Source organism: Natrix helvetica (assembly GCF_964273705.1).
Source record: "Natrix helvetica genome assembly, chromosome: 1".
NCBI lineage: Eukaryota > Metazoa > Chordata > Lepidosauria > Squamata > Natricidae > Natrix > Natrix helvetica.
In genome coordinates, this window is record NC_138548.1 from 350725040 (window position 1) to 350739629 (window position 14590).

Here is a 14590-nt window from a genome sequence, read left to right on the forward strand (position 1 = left end):
GGATGGAAGGCTGAGTCAACCTTGAGCCAGTCAGAATCGAACTGCCAAACTACCAGCAGTCGGCAGTCACCAGAAATAGCCTGCAATACTGCATTCTAACCATGGCACCACCACAGTTCATATTGTACATGGTGTATATGTTACTGTGAAAGTCCGAAATCTGGTGAATGTCGACATTCACCGGTGAATGAAAGTCCGAAATCTGGTGAATGTCGACATTCACCGGTGAATGTCGACATTCACATAGTCGCTTGGTGTATGTCCTTATCCTCTCGACACCCTTACCCTAATACCCTTAACCTAATACCTCGGCTCCTCGCTTCCTTTTAAGCGTCTTCTGTTGGCGGAGTTTTTTTTTTTTAAAACCTGCGATCCTGCGCAGTTAGAACGCCACGGTTAGAACGCCGCGAATTGAAAAGCAAAAGTAAAGCGTTACGCTGACTCGTTATATATGTCACAGTGAAAGACCGAAATTGGTATGTGTCGACATTCACCGGTGAATGTCGACATTCACCAACATTCACCGGTGAATGTCGACATTCACCAATTTCGGTCTTTCACGGTGACATATATATAATATGGTATGTGTTAGATCGGGTAATGAAAAGGCACACTCAGGCTAAAGGCAACAGCAGCTCTTTATTGTAACAGAACAAGTATCTACAATCCAGCGAAGGTTCAGTCTGACAGCAGCCGTTTTATAGGGAGCTGTCAGGCCCTTTGACCAATGAGATTAAACCTCTGTTCCCGCCGGAACAGAGGACCTTGGTGGAAACCACTATAACTGTATCTAGTATCTAATAGTATGCACCATCAAAATCTAAATTCTGTGGCTCCATTGTCAGTTTCATTTGTATAATATATGATATTTTTCATAAATATTGCCTTCACAAATCAATCTATAGTTAATATCCACACAAAGCTGCATGTCACACAGAACTGAACAAGTATTTCTGAAAGGGGTTGACACAGTCATATGTTTGCCCATCACCCAGTACATAATAGGCCAGTGTTTCATAAGGTTGATCACTTGAAGATATGTGGACGTCAACTCCCAGAATTCCATGGCTGGCTGAGGAATTCTGGGAGTTGAAGTCCACGCAAAATTGGGAAACACTGCCATTAAACCACAATGGCTGGCTTAATTATGAAATAAACAGTTTGGCAAAGCGTGTGTGTGTGAGAGAGAGAGAGGGAGGGAGGGAGTGGGAGGAAGAGAGAGAGGGGAGGGAGAGGGAGGGAGGGAGAGAGGGAGGGAGAGAGAGGGAGGGAGAGAGGGAGGGAGAGAGAGGGACGGGGAGAGAGGGAGGGAGGGAGGGAAAGAGAGAGGGAGGGAGGGAGGGAGGAAGAGAGAGGGAGAGAGGGGGGAGGGAGAGGAAGGGAGGGAGGGAGGGAGGGAGGGAGAGAGAGAGAGAGAGAGAGAGAGAGAGAGAGAGAGAGAGAGAGAAATCACCATCTGAGTTCCAAGCTTTTTCCTGCAATGAATTAGTCATTCAAATGGGGTATGTCTCCTTCTGGTATGTCTGAGGAAGGAGAGAAACCTTGAGGTTTCACATTATATGGAAAGGAGCTATAGGACCATCTCCACCCATATCAAAAACCAGGGAGAAATCTGGTGCTTTCAGAAGGCAAGGTGTTAGATATTAGCATATATCGGAGGAAGTCTCCTCTCTGGTCCGCTGCTACAGCGGGAAACAGGTATCGCTCTGATTGGTCGAGAGGTGTACCCGAGTGCTATAAAAGGGGAACCCTCCGGCCACAGAGCAAGCTGGATCACTACTACTACTAATAAAGATCTGTTAAGTCACTTCGTGTCCGCAGTCTGTTCTCTCGTTGCCCAGATCTAACATTGGCGACGAGGGTGGGATCGAGAGGCAGATAGGACGAAGATCGCTACCCCAGAATCTCCGGATTTGATCCAACCTAGGAATTCGGCAGAAATTCCGGCAGCCATCTCAGGTCACCGCAGCGCGACAAATTCGAACGAGAGAAGATGGCGATGCACACTCCCCCCGCTCCATTCGACCCAGCGAACGACGAATGGGAAGCCTTCATGATTCGTTTCGAGTGTTTTCTCGAAGCGAACGAATACACGGGGATCACCGACGCCCGAAAGAAAAACATCTTCCTCGGTTACTGCGGGAAAGAAGTTTTCAACACGGCCAGAGACCTCACCGCGCCTACTCCAATACAGGCAGTATCATGGACGGCGTTGCAACAGACTCTACAGACTCATTACGGGCCAAAACCTTCCCGCCACGTTTGCCGCAAGGAATTCAACACGCGGAACCAGAAAGCGGGAGAATCAATCAACCAATATGTTGCAGCCCTGCGAAAAGCAGCAACTCACTGCGAGTTCAGGGATCTGGACGAGCATATTTTAGCACAGCTGATCTGTGGGTTAAGAGACATTTCACTACAAAAGAAGCTGTTGGCAAACCCAAATTTAACCCTACAGATAGCCCTAAACGAAGCAAGAGCGTCAGAGTCAGCGGAGAAATCATCAGTAACCATACAACGCGGGTTCAGCATAAACCAGCCAGCACCAAGACAAACCAGAGTTCACTACGAGGACACAAGCCCCGAATACGAGGATCCCGAGTTCGAGGACAGTCACCTGATGCGGAGCAGTCACTTGAGGGCTGGGGGGAGACCCGGATTCCGTTTGCCGCCCTGCGCAAGCTGCGGAGGGAATCACCCCAGGTCTACCTGTAGGTTCAGGAACGTTGTTTGTTCGCACTGCAACAAACTTGGGCACATCGCACAAGTGTGCCGGAGCGAAGTCCCTGCCTCACGGCAGCCACCAATGTACCACCAACAGAAGCCCAACCCAGGGGCTTGGCGAAATCAAAAAGGGCGCCCAGAGAGAAATCCACAAGTGTTTACCCAGAGAGAAAGTTCCCAAAGAGCTGAGCGAGCGTATCCCCAGAGAGATTACACACAAAGAGCTGAAAGAGCGTTCTATCAAGACGCTCAACGAGAGTATTTTCAGGATACAGATGCTGAGATAGAGTTGACCCAGAGGGAGGAGTTGCGAACGTATCTCACAACAATAAGCCAGGTCCGCACCAAGCGGCCTAAAAAGCTGAAAGTCACAGTCCTCTTGGAGGGCTCACCTTGCAAGCTGGAAGTTGACACAGGATCGTCCCTGACGATCATTTCATGGGCATCCATGAAACAGGCTATCCCTAGCCTCAAAAAGAGCCAACTACGCGTTCCAGACATCCTGCTTCGAGACTACCAGGGGAACCGAGTCCCCATCGTGGGCCAAGGCACATTCCAGATCCGTTTCAAGGACATCGTAGCCCAGCTGCCCGTGACCATCGCCAGCGCGCCATTACAGAACCTTCTGGGGCTTGATTGGTTTGAAGCCTTGGGGTTAGAAGTCACCGGAATAAACGCCGTGGAGAACAGCAGCGCTGAGCAGATTTTTAAGGAGTTCGAGGATGTGTTCAGCCCCGGTCTTGGTAAGTATGTGGGTAAACCAATCTCATTTAATTTAGACCCCAAAGTGGCGCCAATCCGACTTAAGCCGAGACGAGTGCCCTTTGCACTCCGCCCAAAAATAGATAAGGAGATAGATAAGTTAGTGGAGCAAGGAGTCCTTGAGCCGGTGGATCACGCGCGTTGGGAAACTCCCATTGTGACCCCAGTCAAGCCAGATGGGTCAGTCCGCATCTGCGCGGACTATAAATGCACAATTAATGTCGCGCTACAACAAAGCGCATATCCTGTGCCAGTAGTTCAGCACTTATTGCACTCATTGGGGCCAGGAAAGGTATTTGCTAAATTAGACATGGCACAAGCTTACCAGCAGTTGCCTGTAGATAGCGCCACAGCGGAGGCCCAAACTATAGTGACGCATAGAGGAGCATTCAAATGTAACCGGCTACAATTCGGTGTGAGTATTGCTCCAGGATTGTTCCAGAGCGTCATGGAACGACTTTTGCAAGGGATACTGGGAGTCGTCCCCTATTTCGATGACATCTTGGTGTCCGCTGCAAACGAGGAGCAATTAAACAAAAGAGTCAGAACTGTTTTGGCCAGAATCAGAGAAAAGGGTCTCCGCCTAAAAAAGGAAAAATGCCAAATTAACGTGCCTAGCGTAGAATTCCTGGGTTATAGAATCGATGGTCAGGGAATACACCCCACTTCAAAGAAAATTAAGGCGATCCAGGACGCCCCCACACCACGAAATCAGACCGAGTTGCAGGCCTTCCTCGGACTACTTAACTTCTACAGCGTTTTTCTGAGACAGAAGGCGACCGTTGCTGAGCCACTACACCGTCTACTCCAGAGGAGCACTCCATGGAAATGGGGACGATCCAAAGCAGCAGCTTTTGCCGGAGTAAAGCGCCTGCTCACCACTGACTCGCTGTTAGTCCAATACAGCCAGACCCTACTGCTGGTATTGACCTGCGACGCATCACCTTTTGGAGTTGGCGCAGTCCTCAGCCACAGGATGCCCGACGGAAAAGAAGCACCCATCGCCTTCTACTCTAGGACTCTTTCATCGGCAGAGAGGAACTACAGCCAGATGGACAGGGAAGCGTTAGCTGCTGTAGCTGGAGTAAAACATTTCCACGAATACCTCTACGGCCGCAATTTTGAACTAATCACAGATCACAAACCGCTGTTGGGACTTTTGGCGGGAAACCGCCCCACTCCGGTCTCCCTTTCTCCACGCATGACCAGGTGGACTGTTTTCCTGGCTGCGTACTCCTACAAGTTAATTCATCGACCGGGCTCCACTCTCGGACACGCAGACGCACTCAGCCGTTGCCCATTACCTGACCTTCTGCCAGACCCCACTCCCGAAGTACCGGTATTGCTCATTGACTGTTTGGACTCTGGACCGGTTTCTTCCTACGACGTTGCAAGGTTCTCCTCTAAAGACAATTTAATAAAACAAGTTCAAACTTGGGTTTGGAGGGGGTGGCCGAAGGGAAACGTGGGCCCGGAATTCAAAGTGTTTTGGTCAAAACGCGACGAACTCTCAGTGTTACAAGGTTGTTTATTGTGGGGGGATCGAGTTGTTATTCCTTATGCATTACGTAGAAATGTGTTAGAGGCATTACATGTAGGGCACCCGGGGATCGTTAGAATGAAGGCGTTAGCGAGAAGTTATGTCTGGTGGCCAAACATGGATAAAGAGATAGAGGAGTGGGTGGCCACTTGCGATCCATGCCAAGAATCAAGACCAGCACCCCCGGAAGCGCCCGCCACTGAATGGGAAAAGCCGAAAGCACCCTGGTCGAGAATACACATCGACTTCGCAGGGCCAGTTCAAGGTCAGACGTTCCTTATAGTTGTGGATGCATACTCCAAATGGCTAGAAGTAGTCCTAATGACTTCAACCACGGCAGAGGCAGTCATTAAGGTTCTACGGTGACTTTTCGCCACTCATGGCCTGCCCGACCTCCTGGTATCCGATAACGGGCCCCAGTTCACGGCCATGCAATTCGAAACATACTTAGCAGGTCAGGGAATTCGGCATGCCCTCGTCGCGCCATTCCATCCGGCATCAAACGGACAGGCGGAGAAAATGGTGCGATCCGCAAAAGAGGCCCTCACTAGGATGGGTCCAGGTGATTGGCAAACACGCATTGACCATTACCTATTAATCCAACACATTACTCCCAGCGCAACGACGGGTAGGAGCCCCGCTGAACTACTCATGGGCCGCCGTCTTCGGTCTCACCTGGACCGTCTGCACCCAAATTACTCTGCCATAGCTCCCCCAGACTCTACAAGCAAGATTCGGAGTTTTAGCATAGGGGATTCAGTATACGCCCACAACTATGCAGGGGGAACATTGTGGATGCCAGCAAAGGTCATTGGTATCACGGGTCCATGATCGTATCTATTGGAACTAGAAGATGGGCGGAACTGGAAAAGGCACATCGATCAACTACGGGGTCGCCTGGCGCACTCAGATCTACGAACAGAAAACGAGAACTACCTGCCATTGCAAAGCCAGCCACTCGAGACCCCCAACACAGAGATCTACGACACCTGCGAGCCAAGGACAGAACAAGAGGTCGAGCGCGAAACAGAACAACCCCCAAGCAACGAAAGCGAGCAGATCCCCGAACGTCAAAGCAACGAGGGCCTGCAAACGCCCGGAAACGAAACACAGGAAAAAACCAATCCTGCAACTACTTCCAACCAACCCGAACTGCGACGCTCCTCCCGAGTAAGACAAACACCAACGTACCTAAAGGACTATGTCACTAACCGCAACGTTCCGTCTAGTAGGGGAGGGGTGTTAGATATTAGCATATATCGGAGGAAGTCTCCTCTCTGGTCCGCTGCTACAGCGGGAAACAGGTATCGCTCTGATTGGTCGAGAGGCGTACCCGAGTACTATAAAAGGGGAACCCTCCGGCCACAGAGCAAGCTGGATCACTACTACTACTAATAAAGAGCTGTTAAGTCACTTCGTGTCCGCAGTCTGTTCTCTCGTTGCCCAGATCTAACACAAAGAGAGAAATCTTATTGTTCCCTCAAAAATGTAACATATCCTTTATCTTTGGAAATCCTCACAAAAATGGAAGGACACTTTGATTCCCACAGTGGATGAATAACTGCAAAAGTTGATGGAGTAGTAGACATGGCTAAATTGACACCTTTTATTAAAGGGGAAAAAAACACAATTACTTTTATTTCTACTTGGAAACCGCTTCTGGACTTTGGGCTTGAGGTGGGGGGAAAAATGAAACTTTGGTTTTGGGTTTTACCGATTCGATAGGTTTGTTGTTATAGAAATGGCTAGTTTATAATACCATGTAAAAGTAGAAAGTTGTGGTTTGAGGCCATTATCTTATTCTACTGCAGCAAAAGGAATAGAATAGAATAGAATAATAGAATAGAATAGAATAGAATAGAATAGAATAGAATAGAATAAGTTGGAAGGGACTTGGAGGTCTTCTACTCCAGCCCCCTGCTCAGGAAGGAAACCCCATACCATTATAGAAGCATAAGTCAATGCCTCTTCTTTCTTTTTCCCCTTCTTTCCACACTTCTCCCTTCTCTTCTCCCTCCCTTACTTTCCCAGTATTTTTTTTTTAATTTTATATTATAAACTAATTTTTTAAAAAAACCATCTTCATTTCAGATTGCCATTTACGGAAAGAACTTTTGTGTATCAGCCAAAAATGCCTTCAATCTCCTGATGCGGAATGTTGTCAGGTAACCAAGTTGGGATAATGGAGTCCCTCAGACAATGTGGAGAAGGAAGGAGGGGAAATATTGTCTCCATTTCACCTTTCTCTTCATCTCAATGCAGAGTCGTAGTCCTGGATAAAGTCACAGATCTGCTGCTGTTCTTTGGGAAGCTCTTGGTGGTTGGAGGAGTCGGCGTCCTGTCCTTTTTCTTCTTCACGGGGCGAATCCCCATTGAGGATCCCCGGTTCAAATCCCCAGTCCTCAACTACTACTGGTTGCCCATTCTGGTACGTCACGGTGGTTTTTTGGTGGGCAATTGTAGCTGTTTCCTGCCTCCTTGAAAGCTTCTTAAAACAATTTTGGGCAGGGAAGATCCAAAATTGAGGGCTGAGGTACAGGTAGTCCTCTTGTGACCATAACAGAGTCTGGAATTATGGCCGTAAATCATTGCAGTTATAAATTGAGGCATCCCGCGACTGAATCCGTTATTTTTGGCAGCAGTTGTTAGGTAAATGCTGTGGTCATTAAGCGAATGCCGCAGTCGTTAAGCAAATCCATTTTACCCGATGGCCTTTTTTTTTTTTTTTTTTTTGCTGGAAAGCAGATATAAATGATAGGGACTGGCAAAAAAACAACAACAATCAAAAATTACAGTTGCGACTGTGGGACATTATAAATGGCTGCAAAGATGAGCTGGATGTCAGATCATGTGACTGCATGGTGGGTGGGTGGGTGGGTGTGGGTTTGCCCATTGCAGCTTTGTAAATGAGTCATAAGTAGCTTTTGAGGGGATCCATCGTTAAGCAACCGGTTGTAAATTGAGGACTACCTATACATACAGCATATTAAATCTATGAAAAGATTCGGCAGGCCCCTAGATCCAGATGAGTGGGTTGCAGTGGTGGGGTTCAAATTTTTTTACAACCTCTTCTGTAGGTGTGGCCTGCTTTGTGGGAGTGGCTTGCCAGCCATGTGACTGGGTGGGAGTGGCTTGCTGGCCATGTGACTGGGTGGGGGTGGCCAACTTGTAAAATGATGTGAAACTCACTTAACAAAGCTCTTGCTTAGCAACCAAAATGTTGGCTCAGAAACTCTGGCATTTGAAGCATGCACGTCTTAAAGCTGTCAAGTTACAAGACCCTTGCACCCCTAACCCTTTAGAAAAGAACCCTCCAGGTGTGTTCAAACTTGACAACTTTAAGATTTGTGGACTTCAACTCCCAGAATTCCTCCTCCAATTATGTTGGCTCAGGAACTCTGGCATTGAAGTGTGCAAGTCTTAAAGCTGTCAAGTTACAAGACCTTTGCACTCCTAACCCTTTAGAAAAAAAAACCCCAGGGGTGTTCAAACTTGACAGCTTTAAGACTTGTGGACTTCAACTCCCAGAATTCCTCCTCTCGCTCTTCAGCTTGATGATGCGCGGACAGGCAGGGGGAGGGAGCTGGAACCGGTTCTAAACGACACTGTAGATTTGTGGAACCTCTTCTATAGAAGAGGTTAGAACTGGCAGGAACCCATCCCTGGTGGGCTGGCATAAAATTGCATGGGATCGAGAAAAACTGTTGCTTAGGGCAGAAAGAGTCAGAGAAACTTTAGCCAAGTGGTCATTAGTAAACTAGTGACTTAAGTCTGTAGTCAACTGTGAACTGCTTCCTGTGTTCTTCAAACACGGTATGGTTGATAAGAGAAAGAATGGAAAGAAAGAGTGCAGAGAAGAGCAGCAAAGATGATTAGGGGACTGGAGGCTGAAACACATGAAGAATGAATTGGGTATCTCTAGCTTAATGAAAAGAAGGACTAGGGGTGATAGGATAGCAGTGTTCAAATATTTGAGGGGCTGCCACAACCTATTTTCTAAAGCACCTGAAGGCAGGACAAGAAGCAATGGGTGGAAACTAATCAAGGAGAGAAGCAACTTAGAACTGAGGAGAAATTTCCTGACAGTTAGAACAATTAATCAGTGGAACAGAAAATGCCTCCAGAAGTTGTGAATGCCCCAACACTGGAAGTCTTTAAGAAGATGTTGGATAGCCATTTGTCTGGAACGGTATAGGGTTTCCTGCCTAGGCAGGGGGTTGGACTAGAAGACCTCCAAGGTCCCTGCCAACTCTCTTCTTCTGAATATAAATTGTGAACCACCAATTGCATCTTTAAGAACATGGTTCACTTCAGGGTTGACACATGGTTGATAGGAATATCATAAAGTAAATTGCATCCCACAGTATTCTAAAACTGAAATTTCACCATCTTTCACTTCTCTCTCATTTCCTTCCTCTCTTTCTTTTGCTTCAGACTGTGGTTGTAGGTTCCTACCTCATCGCCCAAGGATTCTTCAGTGTCTACAATATGTGTGTTGACACGCTGTTCCTCTGTTTCTGTGAGTATTCTTCCTCACATCTCTGGATCCCATTTCCCTAAGAGCAGTGTTTCACAAAGTGTGGTCCAAGGAACCTTGAGGAAGCCCCAAGTTCCTTTCTGGGGTCTGTGAGATCAAAATTATTTGCCAGCCTTGGTAATACAATATTAAAATCCCATCGAACAATGGTGAGAAGTGGTAGTGGTCGCAAATGCATTAATTTTAATGTTTAATACCGTAAATATCAATACATATAACCCATACAAGGTGGTGTGGAAACTCAGTGGGTTAAAAGACATCAGAGGAAGTCTATACTCCCAACGCTTTGAGTCCTACTACTGTGTGACAGAGCAAGTTCCCCTTACTTGCCTCTACTCCTGCCAACCTGCCAGTTGGGAAGCATGTACAGTATAAAGGCAAGTAGATAAATAGGTACCACTTCACTAGGAAGCTAACAGCTTTCAGTGTTATGCCGTGTGTTTTGCACTGTGGCGTGATGTCATGCTGGCCACATGTCCATGGAAACATCTTTGGACAGCACTGGCTCAAGGGCTTAAAGAAATGGAGTTGAGCATTGCCTCCTAAATTCGGATACAACTAGGGATGTTAAACCCACAGGGACTCCTTTACCTTTAAGCCCATACAAATGAAAGCACTTTTGTGGTCATAATTTTTAAAAGGGGGGGGGGGCTCGGCCTTGATGGCCTCCTGCAGCCCTGTCCCAGCAAAAACGGAATCCAGGGAGGCTGTGCGCAGTTTGCCCAGGGTCTGTTTTGGGCTGCAACAGCCTCCTGTAGTCCTTAGGGAGGCCGTGTGTGGCCCATCCAAGCTCTGTTTTTGGCTGTGACTGCCTCCTGCAGCTCTCTGCCAGCAAAAGCGGAGCTCGGGTGGGCCGTGTGTGGCCTCCCGAGCTCCATTTTCGCTGGCAGAAGCACCACGGACTAGTCCTTCACTGTTTCCAGAGTGGGCCCGCGGGCCTTGAGTTTGACACCCCTGCTCTAGAGAGTATACCAATCTGGGGAAACTCCTCCAGATAGATTGCGGCTGCTTCAGTTTGGGGTTTAATCCCAAATATATCTGGTGCTCTGGTTTAAAGGTAATGGGTTTGGGGGAGGGAGTCTTGAGTTCTAATCCTGCCTTGGGCACCAAACTCAGCTATGTGTCCTTGAGCTAGTCAAAGTGCCTAGGAAGACATTCCTGGCAAATTAACCATTGGAACAGCTTTCCTTCAGAAGCTGTGGGTGCTCCATCAACGGAGGTTTTCAAGAAGAGATTGGATAGCCATTTGTCTGAAGTGATGTAGGGTCTCTTACTTGAGCAGAAAGTTGGACTAGAAGACCTCTAAGGTCCCTTCCATCTCTGTTATTCTATGTACCGAATTTTTCAGAATATAAGACACTCCAGAGTATAAGACGCACCTTAGTTTTTGGGGAGGAAAGTAAAGGGGGGGAAATTTTGCCTCTGCCTACCAGCATTCATCAGTATTCATCTGGCTAGCGTTCTTAGCAAAAACCCTGGTCAGCTTCAGCCCATTAGCCGGTTCAGCACGAGCAGCTGATGGGCGGGCGGATCGGCCTCCTGGAATACCCCCCATTCAGCTGTTCCCAGAGATGAACGTTAACAACAGGTTTGGTGGTTGTGAGTGCGCACTTGCTCATTGGGGAAGATGCACAGCTTCAAAATTGCAGCTGATCATCGCAGGGCGCTCCAGTGAGTTCAGCAGGCGAAGCGCAGAACCGGTCCAACAAGGCAGCAGCTGTTCCGGGTTGCCATTTTGGCCTCTGCGGCTCGTGTTTTCATCCTCCGAAAGCTCCGTTTGAGAGGACGCGCGGAGGCCGAAGGGTGGGGACCTGCAGGTGGGCAGGGCTACATTCGGGGTATAAGACGCACCCAAATTTTCACCCTCTTTTTGTGGGGGAGGGGAAGCGCGTCTTGTACTCCGAAAAATACGGATTATATGAAAACGTTGCTAAGAGACTATGAGGCAGCTGTCCATGGAGTCAGCAGGAATCATACAATAATACAATAGTAGAGTTGGAAGGGACCTTGGAGGTCTTCTAGTCCAACCCCTGCTTAGGATCAAGGACCTGGACAGGATCTGGAGGGTCTGAAGTTGGAGAAGAAATGTATCGTACGTTTAATAGCCAACCTGGTGTAAACATCTTCTCTTTGCCCCCATAGTGGAAGACCTGGAGCGCAATGATGGTTCCCAGGAGAAGCCGTACTACATGTCCAAGTCTCTTATGAAGATCCTGAACAAGAAAAACAAGAAGGCCAAGGACAAATAGGAAAATCCGGGACTGGAGGAAACCCCTCAACTTATGTTATTGGTCCCCATCATTTCTTCATCATTTTTTTGTCATCCGTATCTGAGACAACTTAATGTACTTCCCTTCCCCTTCACACAATGTTGTGTGGACTTCCGCAAGATGACTTGAAACTCTTCTTCATTTTTTTGGGGGGGGGGCCATATTGCCAACCCACCTATATTGCTGTTTATTGTGCAGATTGTCTATTTATGAATAGTTGACCTATTTAATTTCTCTCCCGTGCCATGGGTCTCTTTTTGGAATCCTTGTTTTGATCTCTGTCTTCCCAAAGCATTTTTTTGGCCACCACTCCGCTTCCTTGGTCTGGGATCATTTAACCGATCACAGCTGTTTTGCACTCGTTCTGGTCAACTTGTCTTTTCTGATGGGTCAAAATCAGGGCTCTTTTCGTAGTCTTTGGTTGTCCACTTGCTCCATTTGTAAAATACAACCAGGCAGTGTGGTGAACCACAACAAAGCTCCTTCTTAAAGCGTGTCATGCAGAAGCAAATCTTCTCCTGTTGCCACCATCCCTGGGTGCAGCAATCTCAGAAAAATCTTGCTTCCCTGGCACGTTGAGTTGGTACCCTCTGGAAAGAGTGCTTTGGGCCAGGTGTCCAGATGTTCTCCAGATGTTTTGAATGTGAACTTCCGAGCTGGAGTCAGAACCCAAATCATTTTGATTGCTCGGTCCATCCTTCTTCCGCTTTGATGACTGTTAGCACATGGTTGGCCTTTTCAGAGATACCTGGGTTATTTTCTAAAGGGCTGTTCCTACCTTGTCTCTCTGATTTATATTTTTATCCTTGACTATTTTTTAGAGCATTAAGCCCCCGCGTGTTGTTGAATTCCTGTTTCTGACTCCTTCCCCAGCCAAAGACTTTTCTGAAACTGGTAATTATTCCAAGGTGCCATCTTGTATTTCAGATCAAATTGTTCTTTTTCCTCTTGAGCCAATTCTCTTTCTGAATGTCTTACCGGTTGAATTGTTCAATATTGCACTGGCCAAGCACCAAATGACAAATGGTTTTCGGTACGCTGAATGTCGGCCATCTTATTTCCTAAGTGCCTTTGTGGATAAACTCCATTTCTGATATTGCAATGCCAACATTTGGCTCGAGTTTATGATTTACAAGCCAGCTTAAATCACGCCAACTCCCTGTCACCTCTAATTTTGCTTTGTTTCCTTCACTTTTATCTCTGCACTGGTTTTCCTCTCTTTTTTCTTTCTTTCCAGGGTATCTCTTGCCAATAAAAAATAAAAATCATACTGTGGCAAGGTGCAAAACACCAACTCTGTTCTTCGGATCAATTTATACCTTATGCAAGGGTGCCGTTGCAGGCATTTTCTGTACATAGCTTTTTCTCTTATGTATAAAAATGAAAAAAATGTTTTATATAAAGAGTGCCTGTATATTAAATATGATTTTAAAATAATATCGATTGCGGTCTTCCTTCTGTATGTAGAGTCTCTTGTTTTGCCAATAGGAGTTTACCTGGTCCCAGTAGTCCCACTCTTTTCTTTTATCATAGCCCGATTATGAGTCCAGGAGGGTGACTTTGGGCCACTCATTCTGTCTCAGCACAATTCATCTCACAAAATGTCTATGGAGATTTTCAGTCATCCATGGTTGTCCCTAAAGGAGGACGGCTTGACAAGATGCCTTTTCAAGCGGCAACTGGACTTTCTAGAACAGGAGTGTCAAACTCAAAATCTGCGGGCCGGATCTGGCCTGCAGAGTTGGCCTGGAAACAGCAAAGGACCGGCCCTCGGGGCATCTGCCAGAAAAAATGCAGCTCAGGGGACGGGGGGGGGGGGCACGTGTGCCCACCCTACTCCATTTTCAGCCGTGACGGCCTCCTACAACCCTCTTGTCAGCAAAATCGCAACTCCGTTTTCGCTGGCAGGCAGCTAGCAAACAAAAACAAAACAAAACAAAAGGATAAATGTTTCTCCTTTTTCATTTCAGAAGGGGCAGGAAAGGAGAAAGGGAAAGAAAAAGAAGTAAGATGGGAAGAGAGCAAGAAAGGAAAAATAAGGAAATAGGGGGAAGGAAGAAGAAAGGAGAAGGAAGAGGGAAGGAAGGAAAGGAAGGAAGGGAGGGAGGGAGATTATAAGAGTGAGTGAGGGTCTCAGGGAAGTCCTGCCTTAGCACTTGGCACTACAGATGCCCCCAACACAAGTGATGTTGAGCTGATCACGCCATGGCCACCCCAACCCACCTGCCCTCCCGAGGTCAAAGACAAGTTACACAACCCTGATGTGGCCCTCAATGAAATCGAGTTTGACACCCCTGTTCTAGGAAGTCCAGTTGCCTCTTGAAAAAGCATCTTTGGATCACCTCACGGAATTGTTATTGAGGGGAAAATAGGAAGCGGAAGGAATATTTTGTGGGTTTTGTTTGCTGCCGTGAGTTTGTAACAATAATAAAGGCGGGATACAAATAAATAAATAAAAAACATCCCCACAGAGATGCGGCAACATGGGAAAATGGGCACGAGTCTAAATGAACTGTTGTAAGTCAAGGACCACCTATAGCTTTGGGTTTGTTTGTTTTTTAAAAAAAGACCTGTTTTCTTAATTCTGGGTTAAGCCGTTGTGAAAGCGGCAGAATTCCAGAAAATGCAAAGAAGGCCCAAAGAAGGGTAAAGGTTCTGATTTTAAATCTCCTCATCGTGTTTTGGTTTTGGTCTGATCTAAAATGGGCCTCTTCTCCCCCTAAAAACCCCCAAAAGAACCACAGAAACATCATAGGC

General features: G+C 47.1%; 1 protein-coding gene across 1 annotated transcript in view; it reads left to right on the plus strand.

The window, feature by feature from the left end:
* SLC44A4 (solute carrier family 44 member 4) overlaps positions 1 to 13236 on the plus strand; it is an 84534-nt gene extending 71298 nt beyond the window's left edge. The window contains exons 18-21 of the mRNA XM_081934301.1: positions 7118 to 7191; positions 7289 to 7454; positions 9461 to 9545; positions 11706 to 13236. Of these exons, the coding sequence (XP_081790427.1) occupies positions 7118 to 7191; positions 7289 to 7454; positions 9461 to 9545; positions 11706 to 11812 (432 nt within the window). The 3' untranslated portion in view covers positions 11813 to 13236. The remainder of the gene's footprint in view (positions 1 to 7117; positions 7192 to 7288; positions 7455 to 9460; positions 9546 to 11705) is intronic.
* Positions 13237 to 14590: the final 1354 nt, after the last annotated feature.